Source organism: Coniosporium apollinis, assembly GCF_000281105.1.
Source record: "Coniosporium apollinis CBS 100218 chromosome Unknown supercont1.27, whole genome shotgun sequence".
Classification (NCBI taxonomy): domain Eukaryota; kingdom Fungi; phylum Ascomycota; class Dothideomycetes; genus Coniosporium; species Coniosporium apollinis.
In genome coordinates this window covers 73,444-93,936 of record NW_006913289.1, presented here as the reverse complement: position 1 = coordinate 93,936, position 20,493 = coordinate 73,444, and the positions used below count along the sequence as shown (strand labels likewise).

The 20,493-nt window shown below is 55.1% G+C and overlaps 8 protein-coding genes across 8 annotated transcripts; 4 read left to right on the top strand and 4 right to left on the bottom strand.

The window, feature by feature from the left end:
• Positions 1-158: 158 nt before the first annotated feature.
• W97_05460 (uncharacterized protein) lies at positions 159-2,207 on the bottom strand (the record flags this gene model as incomplete). Its single annotated transcript, XM_007783490.1, has 1 exon — positions 159-2,207. The coding sequence occupies one exon, from the start codon at positions 2,205-2,207 to the stop codon at positions 159-161; it is 2,049 nt and encodes a 682-aa protein (XP_007781680.1).
• Positions 2,208-2,828: 621 nt separating this feature from the next.
• Positions 2,829-3,743, bottom strand: W97_05459 (phosphoglycerate mutase; the record flags this gene model as incomplete). Its single annotated transcript, XM_007783489.1, has 3 exons — positions 2,829-2,925; positions 2,990-3,478; positions 3,565-3,743. 3 exons carry the CDS (start codon positions 3,741-3,743, stop codon positions 2,829-2,831), a joined length of 765 nt encoding a protein of 254 aa, XP_007781679.1.
• Positions 3,744-5,217: 1,474 nt separating this feature from the next.
• On the top strand, positions 5,218-6,328 carry W97_05458 (uncharacterized protein; the record flags this gene model as incomplete). The annotated part of the gene is made up of 2 exons (XM_007783488.1): positions 5,218-5,716; positions 5,769-6,328. The coding sequence occupies 2 exons, from the start codon at positions 5,218-5,220 to the stop codon at positions 6,326-6,328; spliced, it is 1,059 nt and encodes a 352-aa protein (XP_007781678.1).
• Positions 6,329-7,580: 1,252 nt separating this feature from the next.
• W97_05457 (uncharacterized protein) lies at positions 7,581-9,318 on the top strand (the record flags this gene model as incomplete). The annotated part of the gene is made up of 3 exons (XM_007783487.1): positions 7,581-7,686; positions 7,725-8,518; positions 8,578-9,318. The coding sequence occupies 3 exons, from the start codon at positions 7,581-7,583 to the stop codon at positions 9,316-9,318; spliced, it is 1,641 nt and encodes a 546-aa protein (XP_007781677.1).
• A 1,105-nt stretch (positions 9,319-10,423) lies between these two features.
• On the bottom strand, positions 10,424-11,244 carry W97_05456 (uncharacterized protein; the record flags this gene model as incomplete). Its single annotated transcript, XM_007783486.1, has 3 exons — positions 10,424-10,530; positions 10,596-10,761; positions 10,843-11,244. 3 exons carry the CDS (start codon positions 11,242-11,244, stop codon positions 10,424-10,426), a joined length of 675 nt encoding a protein of 224 aa, XP_007781676.1.
• Positions 11,245-12,797: 1,553 nt separating this feature from the next.
• On the top strand, positions 12,798-13,638 carry W97_05455 (uncharacterized protein; the record flags this gene model as incomplete). The annotated part of the gene is made up of 3 exons (XM_007783485.1): positions 12,798-13,046; positions 13,156-13,290; positions 13,342-13,638. The coding sequence occupies 3 exons, from the start codon at positions 12,798-12,800 to the stop codon at positions 13,636-13,638; spliced, it is 681 nt and encodes a 226-aa protein (XP_007781675.1).
• A 1,976-nt stretch (positions 13,639-15,614) lies between these two features.
• W97_05454 (uncharacterized protein) lies at positions 15,615-17,354 on the top strand (the record flags this gene model as incomplete). The annotated part of the gene is made up of 3 exons (XM_007783484.1): positions 15,615-16,099; positions 16,161-16,895; positions 16,976-17,354. The coding sequence occupies 3 exons, from the start codon at positions 15,615-15,617 to the stop codon at positions 17,352-17,354; spliced, it is 1,599 nt and encodes a 532-aa protein (XP_007781674.1).
• A 434-nt stretch (positions 17,355-17,788) lies between these two features.
• On the bottom strand, positions 17,789-19,283 carry W97_05453 (uncharacterized protein; the record flags this gene model as incomplete). Its single annotated transcript, XM_007783483.1, has 3 exons — positions 17,789-17,903; positions 17,968-18,539; positions 18,618-19,283. 3 exons carry the CDS (start codon positions 19,281-19,283, stop codon positions 17,789-17,791), a joined length of 1,353 nt encoding a protein of 450 aa, XP_007781673.1.
• Positions 19,284-20,493: the final 1,210 nt, after the last annotated feature.

Below are 20,493 nucleotides of genomic sequence, written 5' to 3'. Positions count from 1 at the left end.
CGTGGCGACGGACAAGAGCATCTCTGACGTCCCAGTCTTCTGGGGCGTGGTGTGAACAGCCGATTGGCTGACTAGCTTCATCGTACTGGCGTTGTGCATATGCTTTTGATGTATATCCTGCAACCCGCAAATCACTCAACCCTGTAACCCGCACGCTGCTAGTGCCCACCCCCCTTCTTCCCCCCTAACGCCCTTGCCCTTCTCACCCACTCCCCTCCAAGCTGTCCAACGCTCATACCCATCTCCCTCTCCACGAGCGCCACGATGGTCTCCTCCCTCCGCGCTCTTCCCACACCCTCATCCCCCACATCCCCATCCGCCAAAGAAACAACGTCCACCGCCTTTTCGTTCGGCGCTGGTCTCCGCCGTCGCCCGATGATGCATGCGTTCCGCGTAGAAGGGATGCGAAGCATCTCCTTTTCAGGAAGATATCCTAGTTCGGTGGCTAGGTAGGCGACGTAGGAGGTTAGAGATGCGTAGGCGGAGGGCTGTTTGTGGGTTGGCTTTTTGAGGGAGCCTGTCTCGGGCGGGTTTCTGTTTCGTGTCTCGTTGTTGGGGGCGTTAGATTGGGTGGATGCTGCTGGTTGCTGAGTGGCGGATGCTGTGGATGGAGGTGTGGATGGTATGCCATTGCCAATTTGGGAGCTCTCGAGATGGGGACGAGATCTGAGAGTGGCGGTGGTTGACTGGGGAGCCTCATCTGCGCTTTGTTCAGATCGAGCGCTTGAGGATAAGCTTGAAGTTGACGTCGGGGCTTCTACCATGCGCGCACGAGATCTGGCGCCAGCGAAGTCGTGGCTGCAACAGGGAATGGTGATGAAGGGACTGCGAGAGAGATAGGCCAGGAGCGGCGTCCAGGGCGTAAGTTCGTCAGCATGGTTGGAAATAATGAAGGTGCCGCGTGGGAAGATGCCGTTGTGGAAGCTGCCCGATTCAGTGCTTATATCTGTGTCGGCGGTACTGGGGTCACTGAAATTGGAAGAGCTTAGGCGAGCTGAGAGGTCGACTTCGAACAAACCTTGTGACCGTGTCTGAGCTGGTGTCGACCCCTCGGACGTTGCGGCTTCGTATATGCTCGGAACCAACAACATCTCCTTTAGGTTCTGCTGCACCTCTGCCGGAAAGGTGTCCCAGGTCTTTCTCTTCCTAGCATCGAATCCCCAGCCGCGATAGCCTTCCTGCAAGAGTACAAACACAAGTGCACCATTGCCGCACCCAATATCTACGAAGCCTGGGAAAGGTGGCTTTGCCCCAGCTTCAACATTTCTCTGCTCGCCATGGAGAGCCTCATGGGGCGATCCAGCGTACATGTCCCTCCAGAGCTCAATGAGGAAGGCCGCGATGCCCAGATCCTCGAAGACATGCTTCTCCGGATCTGTTTGCTCGACCCACTCCCCTATCAGAGCCTTTGCATACTTTGTCTTTAGCCGAGCGTACGTGTCCTGGAATCTTGCCTGCGGTATGATCAGATCATGGTGGACACGCTTGATATAGCCTGCCTTTTGACCGTTCCCATGCTTGTTGACAAGGCGTAAAAGGCCGAGAGCGGTGCGCTGTAGGCGGTTATCCAGTGGTTTGTCTGGAAAGAGGGAGTAATGGATTGATATCTTGGACTCAGACCAATGATAGGGCGTCATTGATGAACGCCAGGTGTGCAGGAAAGCCAAAGAGCGAACAGCGGGGTGATACCAGGGCATCTCATCCGCTGAAGCCACGTGTGGAACATAGAGCACAATCGTCTTCATGAACTCGTCGCTCTTTCGATTTGCCTCAGATCGAGCTATGAATACATGGCACGTTTGCACCAGCGGCTTGTCGCGCTGAGGGTTCCGCGGTACGAGTTGTCGGACGAATGTTCGATGCCATACGTAGCCAGGCACTGTGACCGGGATAGGTCTATACTCAGCCTTCATGTGCTTCGTGTAGTTGCTGCTGAAGTGGTCTTCGCACCTTTCTTTGCCGATGCTGAGATCGTTGATGCTGTCGTAGAAGATATCAGCCCTGAAGAGATATGTAGAGCTGATCTCAGGATTCCTGATCAGGTTCAACATGACCTCCCAGAAGAACTCCGCTTCGAACCAGCAGCGGTTCTCGAGGACGGAGATCCATAGCTCGTCGGGTAATGAGAACTGCGGCGGATGACCGGTGAGGTCAACCGGTAGGAAGAGGCCACCATCGCTCCCGTTGTTGTGTAATCCGTTTCCCATGCTCTTGCACGTAGCTTATCTCTTCTGCCAGCGAAGGAATTGTAGCTTTTCGCTCTGCCGTTGTCTGCAATTAGTCTCCTGGGTTGTGTGGAGGTGACTTTGGTGATCTTTGGAGGGATTTCCACCTGAGGAATCGATGTATCTTAGGCTCGAGGTTGTCGAGTGACCAGTTGGTATCGGCGCGTCAGAATGGAGCGCTTCGCCGTTAACAAAGAGCGTCTCATTGTATAGCGGGTGGTACCCATGCAGTGATGACAAGAATGACCGTCCTAGACATAGCTCGTGCTAAAGTTGCCGGCGGTGGACACTCTGGTGACTCGCCGCTTATATCCACAAGGGTAGTCGAGGGACAGCACACCTACAAAGTCACAGGCACATGCCCTCAAGCATTACGATGCGGCACCAGAGCTTCACGATATGATACATCAGTCTCACGCGGTGCTTTGAAGTTGTCATCCGCTCATATATCTACGTTCTTTAAACGGCACGTGACTGGTGCAATCCCGAGTGCCATACCTCACGCAGACCTAGCCAACATGTCATTCCCGCCAGATCTTTCATCTTACAACCTCCAGATATGCTGACATGTAAAGGGTTTACCGATTGACAGAGATGGTGCAACTATCCGTTCTTTTCCTCTCTTGCGTTCTCCACAACATTGACCATAAATGCTCCGCCGAGAAGAATCGCCGGCTCATCGATACTATGATGCTCATAGCTGCAAGGTGGTTAGTATAATGTCTTCCCTTTATCTTCCGGGACGAAAATTCGCAAGAGCGTACCTTAATGTCCCCACGCCGCCCGCCTCAAGGATCAACGCTGGGTTTGCCGAGATATCCTGCCCCACCCACCTCGCCGCAAACGCCCTCAGAATGTGCCCATGCGCAACCAACAGCACATCACAAGGCGGTGCCTCTCCCATCTTCTTCCCGCACGCCGGCTCATGATACTTCTCCCTAATCTCCTTGATCACCCGATCCAGCCTCTCCATGATCTGCTGCGGACTTTCGCCGCCGGGACACCCGTCCTTCCAGATATTCCAATTCGGGCTTTCTCCTTTCTTGCTGCGCTCTTCGCGGATCGTGGCGCTTGTCAGGCCCTCGTAGTCGCCATAGTCCCACTCCCTGATGTCTTCAGTCACGGTGATCTTGGCGTTGGTCCTTGGATGAGCGGACTCGTAGTGTTGGTCTTTCTGCCACGGCATCGGGTCTTTGCAGCCGAGATTCAGGAGCTCGAGTGTGCGCTGGGCGCGCTTGCGCGGAGAGACGTAGCTATACCATCCTTTGTCAGCGGTGTTCTTTCCTTCTATGGCACCTGACAAGGCTGCTACAGAATCATGAAATCAAGGTGAGCATACATATGCGCCAGGTTGCTCGGCACAATCAGCCTGTCATCTCCCACCAGCGCCTGCCCCGTCGACCGTATTCTTTTCTCCCCGTTCTCAGTGAGCGGAAGCTCGGTCGTGCCTGTGTGGCGCCCGTTCAGACTCCATTCTGTCTCGCCGTGGCGGACTACGAATGCTCGGGGGGTGGTCATGGCTACGGAATGAGTTGCGGCTGCGGTTGAGAGGAGCGGTGGGCGTGAGAAGGTCAATTCGTTGCAAATGAAGTCTACAGTTGCGATTCGACTGCTAATGGCCGAGCTGTCTATGTATGTCGATTTCAAGGGCGACAGGCCCGAGATTTAGGAGGTTTTACTACATGGTGGGGTGGTGCTTGCGGAGCTGTGGTTTTGGATGGCAGAAATGACATCGGCGGGGCATGGGCGTGATTTGGCGAGGAGCACATGACTGAGCATCTTCTTATCCTCACCACCACGCGAGTGACAGAAATAGCCGGACTCGTAAACTACCGGACTTACAACTCACTCCTAAATCACTAAAAATCTATTGGATTTACTATATCTCTAAAGATCTTTACTCTAGCCATCCCTCCTCTAGGTATAGCTTGCATATGTTTATATAGCAGTATACCATAAAGGATTACGCCTATTCATGACCTCCCTAAGCTAACTAAAGACCTATCTGTTTTTCCGAGTCCGGCAATTTCTGTCACCCAGGTGACCACCTCCATCTTCACAACGAAGCCTCATTCTCCTCACACCCAGGTAATCTGAGTCAGGCAGGCTAGGAGAGCAGTCAGTCCACTCGAGCGCCAGCACAGCCATGTGAAAGATCCTACCGTCCTAGATGTGATCAAGCCTTGATGGCGTCCACAAGTGCAATTATTAGACTTCATCTGTGGAGAGTGATGAACAGATCAGTCTGTCGGCGGAGTAGAGTTCAACAACGCCCAGCTGGAGGCCAATACTGCAAGGAAACAGATGGATCGGAGTTCCTGACTGTGAATGAGGGCCTAGCCGGATGCAGAGGGTGGACTACCTTCCTCGATACAGCTGAAGCAGTCTTACTTCTACCAATATTTCCTGTGTATATCTTCGAGAATCCCGCTCTAATCAAATTTCTGTGAAGCTGACACACGACTCCTTTCGTGGGCGGCCTCGAGATCTGTTGATATCTCGGCTTTGAGCTGGTTTAGATATCGGTGTTGTTCCACCACCTGCACTTGCTGAAGTATGATCAAAGCTACATTGGCCTAAGTCGCCTGGCTTGGTAGTATCGGTGTTCTGTTCTGTCGTGAGCCCTTCAGGGGGCCTTCAAACGCGAGGTCTTTTCCGCAGCTGCACTATGAGCCTGCCTACGGGGTTGACATGATTTCATGCAGCATCTTCGTTTTCGCCGAGCCCGTTTGCATTCATGGAATCTGCTCGCTTTGGTTTAGTTCATTTGCATTCACTAAAGTCGTTCACTCCCCCCGCCCGTTGGCGAGAAAGGCTCTGTTTAATTCCCACTACTTTCTGTCAAACTTCATTCATCTCTTTCTTCAGAGAGGTCTTACTATGGCACGGGTTAGCTCATCTTCAAAAAGCGTGTTTGACGACAGATAGCTGATCTTTCATCTAGAGCGGTAGCTGGGATTGATACAGCAGACGTAGCTCACAGCGCGTAGACATGGCTTTCACCACTCCTGCTGGTGCCGCTGCCGGTCCTCCACTTTGCGACAACCACGCCTGCGCTCACTGTGGGGCACCAGCAACGCTTACATGCGCCGCCTGCAAAGACGCTCCAGCATTCGAAGACAAGATCGAAACGAAGTGGTACTGCAACGCCGACTGTCAGAAGGCGGACTGGCCGGGTCACAAGTCCATTTGCAAGAAGCTCAATGCCCGCAAGAGGCTCTCTCGCGCCGCAGAGATTGCTCAGTCCCTCTGGTACATCTTCCGAGAAGAGACCAATGATTACAGTATCGTGGGCATATCGTTCAAGAACGGAGTGTACTATCTCCAAGAAGCAGATGGTGGCATTGTTGACCGTTGGAACAAGGGCTACCGTTATCCCTTCCCCAATCAGCTAATGCCGGATGAGTCCATGAAGCGAGCCATACTCACGCACATGCTGTGCACAGATGCGCTTGGCTACATGCATACCACAATTGCAGGACTGCTAGAAGGTCAGTCAATAGACCGCCGCCTTCATAAAGCGATGATCCTAACGAAGCACAGGTCTCTACGCTGAGATCAGCGAAATCCGATTCGATGTTATGAGCGAATGCAGATCGCGTCGCCTCAAGAGCGTCAACATCCATGGTCAGGCCGATGAGAAGGAATACAGCCACCACATCCTGCAAGTGAAGCTTAAATCCGGAGAGATCTACGTTATGGACCTCACAGGCGCCCAGTACGGCTTCGACGACGCCCTGGTACCTTGGGCGGAATACGTATGGAAGATGCGCGCACTGGTGGATGTAAACACGTTCGGGTACCTCCGGAAAGTCATCCATGAGCCGCTCGGAAAGCGCGACCTTGAAGACCTTCTGAGACGCTACTATGTGGAGATGGATCGAGGGTTTGAGGCCGCCCTCGCAGAGGCGCTCATTCTTGCTGGAGGACTCTCGCTCAGTAAACTGGTTACATTGCCAGAGCCTGCTTTCAGAGAGAAGCGGTCACAGATCTTGATGCATGTTCAAGCCAGATTGCGTCTCGCGGCTGAACTCATGGACAAGATCACCGTCAAGCGACTCGCCGCCACGCATAACATAAACCTACTGGCGTGTTTCAAATGAGCCGACCACAGGAAGGCCTACATTGCTGCAGAGGAGGATAGTATAGTAACATTTCGGTCGTCACAAGCATGTTCACTCTTGATGGGCTTTCCCGGATATGGTTTCTAGAGTAGACGGATCATGCAGCTTGGGCTTTCACAATCAGGGATACGAGGCTAGCATACCTCCAGCATCGGTCGGGAACATGTTACTGGCACTGGGGCATGAAGCGGAATTTTCCTTTTCGCGCGTGTTGGAGATGTGCCGAGGATTCATCGTCTTAGAAGAATCCAGACAGCGGACGGTGGAGCGTTGCGAGGCTTTACATATGCTTACCGTTGGGTAGCCCTGGTTGGAGACATGGAGCCCATGTTCTGAAGCACCTCGTCTTCTCGCGTAGATGGAAATATCACGCGTCGGTTTATCAGCCTTGCCTTCCGCCTTCCTTCTACGCTCGAATCGTACAAGTGGACAGAGAGACGCCTGTTCAATTTTAACGCATAAGAACGAGACCCGGCTTCTTCGTTTGTCCGTATGAGCCCTCGCATTGCGTTACAAGTTTCCCGAAACGGTGAGCAGTTGTTAAGTAGTCACGTGCGGCGCGTTGAGGCCGGACGCGTCTGAAAGGCCACCCGCGTAAGGTGCACATCATCACCACCACCGCCGATATCTTCACCCTCGCTGTACCGATGAACCGCAGTATCAAAGATTTCTTCCGGCCTCGTGGCGAGCTGAATATCCATAATCCTTCTAGAGACTCTGAAGATACCGTTGGTCAATCAGGTCCGTGACGGCTGCCTCGCTCAGTTTGACTTCCACATTGGCTGACCCGTCTATTTAAAGCCAGACCTCGCACGACAATGGCAATTCCGACCGCATCCCAAGGGTCGCGCCGCAGGCCTCGCTCAGAGCGGTGGGACAACCTCTCCAGTACCTGAGACCGATACCATGAGCAAATCGCATCCGAACCAACCCCCACCGCCGCAACGATCTAGCGCAGACGCCGCAATGAACGACAAAAAGTCCGCCCAGCGGCCACCGCAATCCTCATTACCTTTCCATCCGCCCAGCTCGTCCTTACCCAACGCATCTCAAGAACCACCCGCAAGCTCTGGTAGTATACGAGTGTGTAGCAATGGTCTGCTGGGCGTACGCAGCTCGGACTCCGAAGAAGACGACTCGGATTCCTCTTTGGAGGTAGTGAGCACAGTATTTCCGCCTTCAAGACGTGCGGCCCACCCTTCCGGCTCTGCATCCAAGCCAACAACCTCAGATGGGACAGGTGATAAGGGCGGCCATGGTCAGCGCGAGCGAGATAATTGGCAAGCGGATAGCGGTAGAAGCGACCGGAAGCCATCGCCAGTGCCTGCAGCGCCCAAGTATAAGTTCCAGCTCAACAAGCTTGTTACTCTCTCAGGCAAAGACGCCGTTGCTGAGGCCAAGCTCGCTGAAGCTAAATCCAAACTCGCCGCAGCTGGTGGTCAGCTACTCAACGCTGACAACTCGGCCATAACCGAGAAAGATCTTGCTTCGGTTGTGGAAGATGACGAGGCAGCGGGGCAGCTTGCTCGGGCAATAGACAAAACGGACGCGTTGCAGCAGGATGAGGTATGGCACTTCTTCCAGGATGGTGACACTCGGCCCGCTGAGCGGACCTTTCCAAACAAGAGTCTGCCGCCTGAACCGTGGGCGATGATGTTAAAGAGCCCGGAAACACGGGAACAGGCCTTTACCTCAGGCTGTGTGCAGATGATTGCGGCTACTAAAGCACTACCAGAAGAGTTGATGATATGGATGATGGATGAACTACTTTACCAAACAAGGGAAGACCTCACTCATGCATATCTAAGGGCACTCCAATCGTGCGGAACGAGAGCCAGCGCATGCCTGACTCCTAGCCGGTTATACCAGCTCTTCCGTGACCTGGGCGCAAAGCAGGAAGCCATAAATTCGAGCGGCAGCTTAACACCATCACGTCAATCGGATGACACGCTCAATCCGCCCCTTCCGTCAGGGCTCAGATGGGTTCTCGATCTCTTGCGGATATTAGCGACCAGCTTCACGGATGAAACGCGCAGCGCCGCTTTGAGCATCGCTCTACGGCTATGCTTCGACATCAGTGTTCTAGCAGATGGCCGTATCCAGCACTCCGTTCAAGAGGCCATTAGCGCGCTGATCGATAGTATACCTGGCACGCTTGCTGAAGAGACTGTGAGTGCCACCCTTTCAATCCCACTTTCAGGCTCCATTCCAGCTAACGCCCTCCACAGCTCCACTCAGTCGCCCTGTCCATCTTCACCACCCTCAAACCTCCTATACTCCGCCTCCGCCTCGCCACAGCGCTCCCCACCCACTCTCCTCGCCAGGCAAAGCTCGCCCGCCGCCTCGCCCTTGCGTCCTTCATGAACGACCCCCGCTTCCTCACCTACTCCCTCATAGAACCGAAGCTCAGCTGCACAGTGACGCGCTACCTCCTAAAATCGCGCTCCTTCCGCATCGACCGAAAGACCGACTACCTCGCCCTCGCCGCGAAGATCGACCTGCTCGACCTCGCGCTCGGCACCGGGTTCTCCGATTTCAATTTTTTCGGGCTGTCCGCCGCGCCCTCGACAACGGGTCAAGCGACGCGGATGAAGCGGGACCCGGAAAGCAAGGCCGCGGAAGCGACCTTCAATGCCGATGTCGACGCGCTGGAGCAGCAGCTCAAACTCATCGAGAATATGATTGTGAGTGCCGGGGCCGAGTATCTGAATAAGATCCAGGCGAAGAACAGTATTGAGCGGCTGTGCTCGAGGTTGCGGAATACGGTTCGGACGGTCGAGTGGAGCGGGGAGGATGTTTTTGCGGGGAGTGTGGGGAGTAGTGCGGTCATGCAGAGGTGGGTGGGGAGGGGGAGGGGGAGGGACGTGGATGGTGGAGGCGAGGCGGGTAGGGAGGCGAAGAGGAAGTGGGATGCGGTTGATGGTGTTGAGGAGGTGCGCGGGTTGAAAGGTGTTATAGGAGCGGTGTGAGTAGGGAGTCCGTGGCTTGTGTATGTGTACGTGAGGATTTGCCGAACGATCTTGGATGGATTGTTAGGCTCAAGGTCTGATTGCAGTGGAGATTCCCCCAGTGCGTGTACCATGCGCTCCTTCTCATGACTTGTTGCGCTATAGCGGCTAGTATTCCTTACTGTGCATGTGCGGTACGTGCTTATGCTGCAGAAGATGAAGAGACTCAGTCATGGTGTGCAAGCATGGGCGGCGGAGGAAGTATCGTGACTCGCTGCTCCCCGTCTCATCTTGTAGACTACGTTGTGAGTCTGTCGCAGCGGAAGATGCACGCTTGTGCGAGGGAGAGCTGCGAAGCCCAGCGAGCGGGAGCTTCCCACTTTCCGTTCCTCTAACGTACTCGAGGATCGGGAAGGAAACACTAGATTCGAAGACTTTGAAGAGAAACTGAACGCAGCGACAGCCCTCAGGCTTGCGAGTGAGATACTGCAAGGTCTCATCACCTGTTGAAGGGAGCAATCCACTTAAACGCATCAGGACGGATCTGTCAGCTCACAGCAAGTGAAGGCGAGCATCTACCTTTTAGGACAGGAAACGAGGCTTGAGCCAGTTGTTGAGCTGGTGTCCGTATGCTTTGACTTGGTACATTTGTGCGGTCTCCAATGTGTTAGCAGTCTCCTCTAAGGAGCTACAAAGGTTTTAGCTTAGTGAAATCGACGTAACGGATGGCTGCAAGAGCAGGAAGAAGCATTGAGCGTCCGGCAAACGCAGTGACAGCTTCAGAGATGGAGCTCTTCAATCTTGGCTTAGTCAGGACGAACAGACGGAACGAACCCTCTAGGCCGGTAGAGAAAGAGTTATGGCGGCGGCGGCGGCGAGGCTAGCGCTGTTTCTTGCAAAGCTCACAGACAGAGCTGCCATTGGTCCAAGTTACGTGACCATATGCAGAAAGCGAAATCGGGTTGGAGCACGTGTTTAACCAACGAGCAATGTTGACTATGCTGGGCGTAGCATAGCTGGGAAGGTCTGGAAAAATCACAATCATCAAGCTTCGGAAGAGTAGACACTGTAGAAACCGTTTCTTCGCCCATCCGTCCACTGAAGGCTGGCCGTCTGCCCTCTCGGGCTAAAAAGCACTGAATCCTGTTTTCTCGTCTATGTACCGGAACCGCTCGACCTCCTGGCGGTGCTTGAGAACCATGGCTGTGCACAGAAGAAGGATGATATCCGCAGCTACACATCGCCAAACAGATTAGAAGGTTGTTCTCCGCCGATCGGGGTACATATGAGAAGCTTACCAACAACTCCGAACGCCGTCGTGAAGATAATATCGAGGTAGCTGTTGGCGAAATCGCTGAACGGCGTAACACAACCACCTTTCTGGGCTGCGACTACCGAATCGATGCAGGTTGCGTCTTGGACGAACGGCGGGGTGGTACTGTTGGTGTAGCCACAGCAGTTGAACTGGGGTTTTGGCGAGTGGGTCAGTATTTGACTTTGAAGAACAGTGACAGGCAGGGAAACAGAACAATCAGACTTTCATACCCTCTGTTGCAACAAACTCTGAGTAATACTCGTCTCCTCCGCCCACGTCTCACCCATTGCTCTTCTGGTCTGCAGCGTCCCAAACCAGATACTCAGGCCCAGCCCAAGCGTAAAGCAAGCGCAAGACACGACAAGCCAGCCGTGTGCGCGCAGCCAGCCGCGGTTGTTAGGAAGCAAAACAGCCAGCAACGAGATGAGGAACGTGATAAACATCAGTATTGAGTTGACGATGGCCGAGGTGAGCGGGCACTGGCCCAGGAGGATGCGCTGCGCCACGTTGGTAATGGTGGGCAGTGCGCGCTTCTCGCGCTCAGAGACGAGAGCGAAGGCGAGGATGAGGCCGCCAGAGGCTACGAAGAGGAAGTTTGCGGCAAGAAAGACAAGCATTGGTTTGTTCGGCATGGTTGAGGTTATAGGCAAGCTTTGCCTTGCGGGTACTTGTTGGATTAAGGGAAGTTTCTCGTCGACTGATGGCCAGCACGAGTCGAGTGGGTATCCACAATCTCGGGATTGACCCAGAACGAAGATTAATTAAGAACGCTGGCTCAGCAGCATCGCTGCATTTGCTGGAGTTGCCATTGCATATGAACAGAGAAGACACGATCTAGGAGCAGACCGACAGCAGGAGAAAGCGGGAAAAGAAGAAGACACTGAGGACGGGAGAGGTTGTAATAGCAAACGTTGCAGCCAGATTATGTCTAACATGCAGCGTTTCGAGCAGAAGCGCCGGCGGCTACACTACTGAATGATTGGCCGTTGCCCTCACAAAGCAACTACCGGCATTCATGCGTGCCAGATGTGGTCACTCAGGCCTGCAAGCCTATGGTATCGTAACTCTCTGCAGAAGCATTATTAAGGAAGAGTATTGAAGGGTGGTGCTGCTGCTCTGTGAAAAGGCTGAGCGGCAGCACGGATCTCTGACGGTCACGTGGCTCTCGGCTAGCTCCTTCGGGTTTCGCCGATACTCTTTTAAGGCGCTCACATTTCCGCTTTGCCTCCCCATCTAAGCCTCTTCGGTCACACCTGACACCAAAAACCAGCCTCAGTCACCCGTCCCGAATCCCGATCGGTAAGTAGCAATCCTTCAGTATTACATCGGCGCTCCGCTCTGTTCTGTCTGCTCTGCTCTGTCTGCTCTGCTCTGCTCTGCTCAGTCGCCGCGCCTTCGACGGTCGCAATCGCTCAAAGCCTCTGGAGCACAAATGCTGCCCTCTCCCTCACCCTCACGCTCGGAGAGCCGGCGAGCGGTCGCACACACGAAGGCGTACTCCGTAGTGCTTCGAAGGCTGCTTTGCAGGGGTTGCAGCAGGCCGCTGACTCGTCGCCGTGCTAGGCTTCCTGTGTCCCCTCAAACCCACCTTGCCCCAGGCTAACCAACCGGCCGAGCGCACTAGTGTCCACAGGCCGTCCAGAACGCGAGATAACTACTTCAAGGTTCGCTCTTCCCCCGTTGAGACATCCACCTGTGCACTTTCCCTAAAACATCGTCTCATACACAGTTCCGCACATTCGTCCCCTGTCCGCTGAGCGCTCGCAGCCAGGTCGGACCTTCTTTGCAGTGTGCAGTGGCACCCCGAAACCTGAGACGCCGCCTCACTTTGGGTAAGCCGCTTCCGTTTGGTGCGACCGGCGCTGCTCCTCCCCCAAACTGCCATCTCCTTGCATTCCTCGCCCGCCACCACCAACAAGCATCAGAGCCTCGACCCCGTAGTCGTTGATCGTCCTTTACCTGATCCATTTTAACAAACCATTGCTTTAGGTCTGGTGTGCAATTTACTTTGCAGACGCGCGCGTCATCTCGCTTTTTGCTGCCGGCCCTTTCCCTCGGTCGGATCGCTTCCTCCACTCCGCTGTCTGCAGCGGGTGCTCCCCTCCAAAAGGAAATTCCCACACAACCCACAAAGCGTTAGACCAAACTCTACCCAAACCGTCAATCGCGACCGCAATTCTTCCGAATGGCCAGCGAAATCACCGACCAAGGTCCATCACCAACCGACCACGACGATGTCGGCAATGGTAATGGCGCGCTCGCCGGCGGAGATGCCAGTCGAGGCACCAAGCGTCCGCGACCTGCCGCCGACGACGATGACGACGACGACGACAAGCCCGGTCGCGAGAGGAGGAAGATTGAGATCAAGTTCATCCAAGACAAGTCGCGCCGGCACATCACCTTCTCAAAGCGCAAGGCTGGTATCATGAAGAAGGTCAGTCCAGCATCGCGTCGACCGTCGTGAAGCTCACGCGCCTGACGCGACTGATCGCGTTGCACATCGTCGCATGCGCGTCCGAACCTCTGCTGACACCGTGCTTCAGGCCTACGAACTCTCCGTACTCACCGGCACTCAAGTCCTACTGCTTGTCGTATCCGAGACCGGCTTGGTATACACCTTCACGACACCCAAGCTCCAACCCCTCGTTACGAAGTCTGAAGGGAAGAACCTCATCCAGGTTTGTTGGCGCTTGGTATAAGTTCCATGAAGTCATGCTCACTGGTCCTAGGCTTGCCTAAATGCCCCCGAACCCTCGACTGGCAACGAAAACGGTATCGACGACGGCGCAGTAGAGTCGCCCGAGGACAACACACATGCGCAAGTACACGCCGGCCGGCCCGGCATGCCTGCAGGCGCAGGCCTGCCTCCTCAGTACGGTGGGCTTACTCCCGAGGCCGCGCTGCAATACCAGTCATATTTGCAACAGCAACAACAGGCCGCCGGCCAGTATCCGATGCCTCCGCAACAACAGCAAATGCCCCCCCACGCTCAGCATCAGTATCCACCAGATCAAAAGCTGAGATAACGGAAGGATCCTTTCCTGCCTTGCCATCTTTGAGTCTGCCGTGAGCTGATGTCTGGAGTTTACCAGATTATCCAAATTATTTCTGCTAAAGGAAGAAAAACGAAGTTCAAACGTGGATACCCTCATGACCCGGATATGAACGCAACGGAGCGACCAATCTGCTCACTCATATTCGGAGCTTGATTTACGCACGGGTGGGTGGAACGGTGTCAGATGGAGTCAATGGTGGTCGTGAGGTGCAGTTTCAGTCTTTCTGTAGCTTCTGAACCACGGGTTCGCGGCGGTTTCTCCTTTCCTCTTACCTCTTGAGGCGATGGTTGTCGATCCCACTCAGTCTCGTGTGAAAACGTAATGTAGTAGGTCGAACAGGCCGAGTGCTAAAATGGAGGACGTTGACGATGCAAGTTGTTCAACGTGCGCTCTTGTTCGCCTGTGCTGTTTTCATGTTTCAGTAACATGCCCTTGTGCGCACCTAGAAATTACCTCGAGGATGTTGCTGGGTACTAGCAATACCACCTCTTTTCCTCTCACCACTGAATAACTAAGTAGCTTCTATAGTATCCTGTGTAAGTTTCTGTCTACAACTCCAAAGACTACATTCCTCATACACAGGCATTATATGACAGCCCAAAACGGTATGTATCTGCCGTTAAGGGGTGTTCCTGCCGGACCACAAACCACAAGGATGATGTTCAATGGAAACAGTACGGACCCAAAAAAAAGAAACAGTTGAGGTAATGAAGCAATGAGTTGGACTAGGAGAAGTAATCACGTGACATATCCCTTCGAGCATGGTTTTACAGACGCTCCGCAACATGTCCTGTAATTGGAACCGCTTAGTAAGAGCTTCATCCGTCTGTCTGCTGTTGGTATAGCCCGAATATCCGCCTTCAGCGTAATCCCATCAGTCGTATTCACACCACATCCTTCGTATTGATATTCTCAGACGCCTGACCCAGGCTCTCCCCGGACCCTCTCTGCACCCCAGTCGCCGACGCCACGGAACGCGGGGTGCAGATGCAGCAGCTCCATCGGCTGTCGAATCTGTGCCAGTTTCACAAGCGCAAAGCGACGACGGAACCTGCAGCTGAGCACAGAATACGCAAGAGCCATGCGTCCTAACTGCCTTTGCAGGCTAGAGCGCCGCTGCGCCCCGTTCCTTCGCTCGCGGGGCGCGGACCAGGCGGATATTGACAGGTTCCTGCGGCACAGCACCTGTTTGCAAGAGCCTGCGCAAGTGTTTCATTCGCTCTAGTGGAATATTCTCTTTGGCTTCTTCATCTTGATTCCACCCGGATGTTGCAGAGATTGCTCCAAGCTGTGCCACAGCCTTGCCTCAGACGACGTCTTAGCCTGCATCTGCTTGACCCCAGCCGTCAGCCTCGATACGTCGCCTTCCCCCACCACCCACCTCGCTCCCAGCGCCGCCCTGCTTCAAGCTAGCTGCGTCAGGGCATCCAGCCAGGTGAAATAGATCAAGGTGTTTTATCAATGGATAATCCGCTTCCCCTCAGATCTCTTCCCGTCTCGTTTGCTTTTTCTTCGATCCTCTTGTCCTATCGCAGTGGTGCATCGAGGAGGGTCTGAAGTGAGATTTGGACAAGAGCCGACAGCGGAACTGCTTTCTTTTTAAGTATCTGTCACGCCCTCGTTTTCCGTTGTATCTTCGTTATCTCCCACTTCATCACACATATCTAACCCTTTTCTGCGCTCCACCATAAAGTCTTTCGAAATATTGATTTGTTTTGGCGATCAGTACGCTGTGACGACACGCTTTATGAGGCCTCGATAACACCACTTGCCTCTCGCCATCAAACACTACAAAATCCGGAGACGCTTCCGGGCTTGGCAACCTCTGAGATACATCATCTCATCGCCCAACGCAGTAACCTCAGCACCCGCGCACTTCCTACGCACTACGTGCGGGCCCTACGCAGCGTCGGCCTAGAGCAGCTTAACTCACAAAATTGCCCATAATGGATATCGATAAAGAGATCGCCAAAGCGCCCATATCCGATGACTACTCGGAGCAGAAAAGCCTGGATGAGGATGCTCTGAAACTGGCCGAGATGGGCTACACGCAGGACCTGCAACGCAACTTTTCCGTGTGGTCAGTCCTGGGCGTAGGCTTCTCCCTCACTAATTCGTGGTTTGGTATATCCGCCGCCTTGGTAACTGGTATCAACTCCGGCGGACCTATGCTCATCATCTACGGTATCATAATCGTTGCGTTGATTTCCACCTGTGTCGCCATATCGCTCAGTGAGCTGGCTAGTGCGCTGCCGAATGCAGGCGGTCAATACTTTTGGGCGAACGAGCTGGCACCGAGGAAATATGCCAACTTTGCATCGTACTTGACCGGTTGGTTTGCGTGGGCCGGTTCGATCTTTACGTCCGCTAGTGTTGCTCTTGCTATGGGAGCCGCGCTCGTAGGTTGCTGGCAACTCGGGCATCCCGATTAGTGAGTACTATCGGGTTTCAGTGTCATTTTAACCACCGGCGCTGGGACTGACTGCCCGCAGTGTAATTGAAACCTGGCACGTCTTCATTGCCTACCAAGTCGTAAACGCCTTCTGCTTCTTTTTCAACTGCTACGGCAAGACGCTCCCCAAAATCGCCACAGCCGCCCTCTACACATCCCTCCTCTCCTTCTTCATCATCCTCGTCACCGTCCCCTCCGTCGCGCCGACCCACCAACAAGCCCGCTTCGTCTTCGCGACCTTCATCAACAACACAGGCTGGAAATCCAACGGCATCGCCTTCATCGTCGGCCTCGTCAACACCAATTGGCCCTTCGCGTGTCTGGACTGTGCGACGCACTTGGCGGAAGAAGTCGCGCAGCCGGAGCGTATGATCCCGATCGCGATCCTCGGCACCGTCGCCATCGGCTTCACGACCTCCTGGTTCTACAGCGTCGCCATGTTCTTCAGCATCGTGGGTGACTTTTCCGAGATCGCGGCTACGGCGACGTACGTCCCGATCCTAGAGCTGTTCTACCGCGCGCTGAATCATACGGCGGGGGCCATTGTGCTGGAGAGCTTGATCATCGTTACAGGGTTGGGATGCCAGATTGCGAGTCATACGTGGCAGAGCAGGCTGTGTTGGTCGTTTGCGAGGGATAGGGGGCTGCCGGGGCATCGGTGGTTGAGCAAGGTGCATCCGACGCTTGATGTGCCTCTAAATGCGCATATTGTTAGCTGCGTCATCGTTGGGCTTGTGGGGTGCTTGTATCTCGGTTCTTACACGGCCTTCAACTCGTAAGTTCTCCCCCCTGAATCCGGGCCTCAACGTCCGTATACTTCTCAACGGGCCGAGGATTTGCTAACCCCCCAAACAGCATGGTCACAGCCTGCATAGTCCTCCTCTATGTCTCCTACGCCATCCCCGTAATCTGCCTCCTGTACCGCGGCAGGAATAACATCGCTCACGGCCCCTTCTGGCTCGGTCCCATCGGCATGTTCGCAAACTACGTTTTGTTGATGTGGACCGTTTTCACCGTTGTCATGTACTCCTTCCCCTACGCCATGCCCGTCAAGGCCAGCAACATGAATTATGTCAGCGCTGTGTATGCGGTCGTGGTGGCGATTATTACTATCGATTGGTTTGCGAGGGGAAGGAAGAGCTATAGGGGCCAGACCACGCGGAAGGAGGAGGTGGTGGTTGTGCTGGGGAGGTCGGTGCATGGTGGCAGGGGGAGCTTGAGTATCGTGCAGTGAGGGGTACACATGTGCTGGGATTGCGTGTTTGTTTTGGATATGTGCCTTCTGTACATTCGTTTCTAGCCGGTGGGACATTGGCACGCTGGATACTTGCATGGGGGATGTTCGTTGGTTGGCCGTATAACGTATTGGACGTAGAGTTGACCTCGATGGTATCTTGTCCTCGCTTAATAATCAGAACATCACGCTCTCTACCTAATGGTATGAGCAGACGAGGTGCTCCATCCGCTAATGCAGCCCAACCAGGATAGAGAATCCAAGAAGTAACGAGAATTGAAAAGCTACGGGAAGGAAACTCGGCCCCCAAGGAAAAGTATGTGCAAGGTCGAGACTCGTGGTCAAGTATGTATAAAGGGGTGAATTGCACGGCGTAGTCGACATCTGCCAGAGCGCTTAGAAGGGTGGGGTTACGAACCAGCCTTTCCAGTGTCTCAGTAGCTGTCGCTGTCGTATTCATCACTCCTGCTCCGGCTGCTGCTCCTCTCGCGCCTCCGCCTGCGCCCATCCTTATCACCACGCGCACCGGCATTCCCCTTCGACTTGGCCCTGACGGACCCACTTCGTCAGCAGGTGCACACAACTCCCGCGCAACTCGCCAGGAGCCACCTACTTCTCAAACCTCTCATGGCGTCTCTCCAGCGCCGTGCCTCCCATCCCTCCCAGCGTGGCCCCGATGACCGTCCCGACAGGCCCGACGCTACTGCCCACAAGGCCGCCCGCAAACGCACCGATGGCCGCCGGCAGCGCCGTCTTCTGCCCCCCATCCAGGCCGTCGAACCTGTTATGCAGCTTAGCCCTGATGCCGCCTCTGCGAGACTCGCTCCGCCCGCGCCGCGGCTGGTTGGCGTCGCTGGAACTTACGTCGTTGTCGTTGTAATGCTGCCGGTGCCGCGACTCGGAGTGGGTGCGGCCGCGGTTTTGGCGGTCGCGCTGGTCCTGGTGGTCGCGCTGGCTGCTGTGGCGCGAGGGCGGTTGGGAGTAGTGCGGGGGAGAGAAGGCGGGGCTGGGCGCATAGGCGCCTGGTGCGCGTGGAATGGGTGCGTAGGGGTTCTGAATGGGGCTGTAGGGCGGGTAGGTACCGGAGTTCGGAGGGCTCGGGTACGCTGTGGGGTTGAAGGGGGGTATGGGGACAGCACCGGCTACGGGGACGTAGGCGGGTGAAGGGGCATAAGCTACTTGGGGCTGTGAGGGGTTAGGTATATTTGTACGTGTGGTTTTAGGTGAAAAAAGACTTTGGGAGCGGACCTGTTGAGGACGGACTGGGTGATAGTTGGGGTTCTCGATAGGCGACTTTATGGCTCCTTCGACGACGTAGTCGGCTGGGTTGTAGGGCCTGGGCTGTGCGTATGGGCTTGGTTCTTCGCGGACATCATCCCTCGGCGGAGGCGGAAAGTATGGGACACCGTTCGCTACCGGTGGCGCTTGCGGCGGAATCGGTGCAATTGGCGGCACGAAGCTGACAGAGCTTCTGGGTGACTGACCGTACATTTGGCCCATGGGTGGAGGCGGGAAGGTCATGCTGCCGTTCAGAGTCCCCGTCTGGGCTCTTGGCCGGGAGTATGTATCGTTGTAGGGCGGTGACGAGAACCTGCGCGGTCGTGATGGACGGTCACTCTTCCGCCTCGAGCGTCGGTCTCGGTCACGCTCGCGCTCAGTCCCGGACTCGGGGTCAGTCTCGAACTCGTCGTCGCTCCAGTCAGGGGGCGAATGGCGGTCTGGCGACGGGGTGTGAGAGCGGTGCGATTTGCGTCCTTGTCTGCTCCTGTCTCCGTTACGTCGGTCCCGGTCTCGTTCGAATTCGCGGTCTTTGCGATCTCGCTCCTCCTTGGCCTTCTCCTTGTAGAAGCCACCGGGGATCTTTTCGAAAAAGCTGTCGGGAATCTTTTCAGCGCCGTAGGCGATGGCCTTCAGTGCGAGACCCGCCATGGCGCAAGCGGTCTACCTGGTGGCTATCGGATGCGCCGGATGACAGGCCGTCGGTCTGGTAATATTGACGTATGGAGCGCAAGTGTCAACCAGGGTTGGTAGACAGGAGTCCGCTGTAAGGCGAGGATTGACAGGAGGGAGGAGGGCGATATGGTTGTTAGAATGCGACGCTAGCGGAAGCTGGTGCAGAGATATGGAGGGGAGGAATTTCTCGTGCTTCTTGTGCGCCGGCGTCAGCAAGTGAGTTGCTTCATGGTGTCTATGCGCGGCGCGCGTGCAGCTTAATAGGTGGATGAGTGAAGAGGACGGCGGGCGAATCTTGTGACTTGCCAGTCTGCCGTGGCTCGCAATCGGCGTCATAGTCTCCTGGGGCTGGCTTCACCGCTTCCTTCCGATTGCACGCCGCTAACTACCGCAGAGCGACGTGGAAGAAGGGCAGGCGTGGGCGGCGCAAGATGATCCTCGCTGTCGTCGGCATGGTGAGAGTGGGTGGAAGAAGCAAGTGCCTGGCTCTTCGGTCACCGTCCAGCAGCACAGCGCTGCACAGCACAGAAGCGCGACTTCATCCATCTTTGCATACAGCTTCACAGCCTTAAGGCGTCAAGCGCCGTGATCGTCGCCGTCATCAAGCAGCAGCAGCAGCAGCAGCCTCAGATCCCCCCCGCTGCACATCTTTCTGCACCTCGGGAAGGCCCATGGCTCGGCACTGCCTGCCCGGGTCCTGGCAGCGTTGCAATGGAAAACTTGGCCGTACCGGGCTCGCCTTGTGTGACATCCTGCCGCCAGCCAGCCAGCCAGCCAGCTGTCACCCCGTGTCTTCAGACGATGCGCGGACTTCTTCGTTGCCGTCCTCCGATTCCCCCATCTTCCACACAGGGCTTTGCATATGCGTGTCTAGTGCAGATGCTTGCTTTGCTCACCAAGCGAATCTCGTACTTGAATGATCAGTACTTTAACTGCCAACACATATGGATACAACTATCCATACACCCCCTTAAAGGAAAGACGTTCCTCCCTATATCCCAAGCTACCCACGTAGAGATGATCTACGCGTCACTCCGTCTCTTTGCGGCTTTGACTTCGGCTACATAAGCATGCAAGCATGCAAGCATGCTACTTCTTCGCGTAGGGGACAGAAGCGCGAGCCTCCAAGGCCAACATCTTCCGTCTCGAGGTTCTACAGCGACATCGGAGCTGGTCATTATGACTT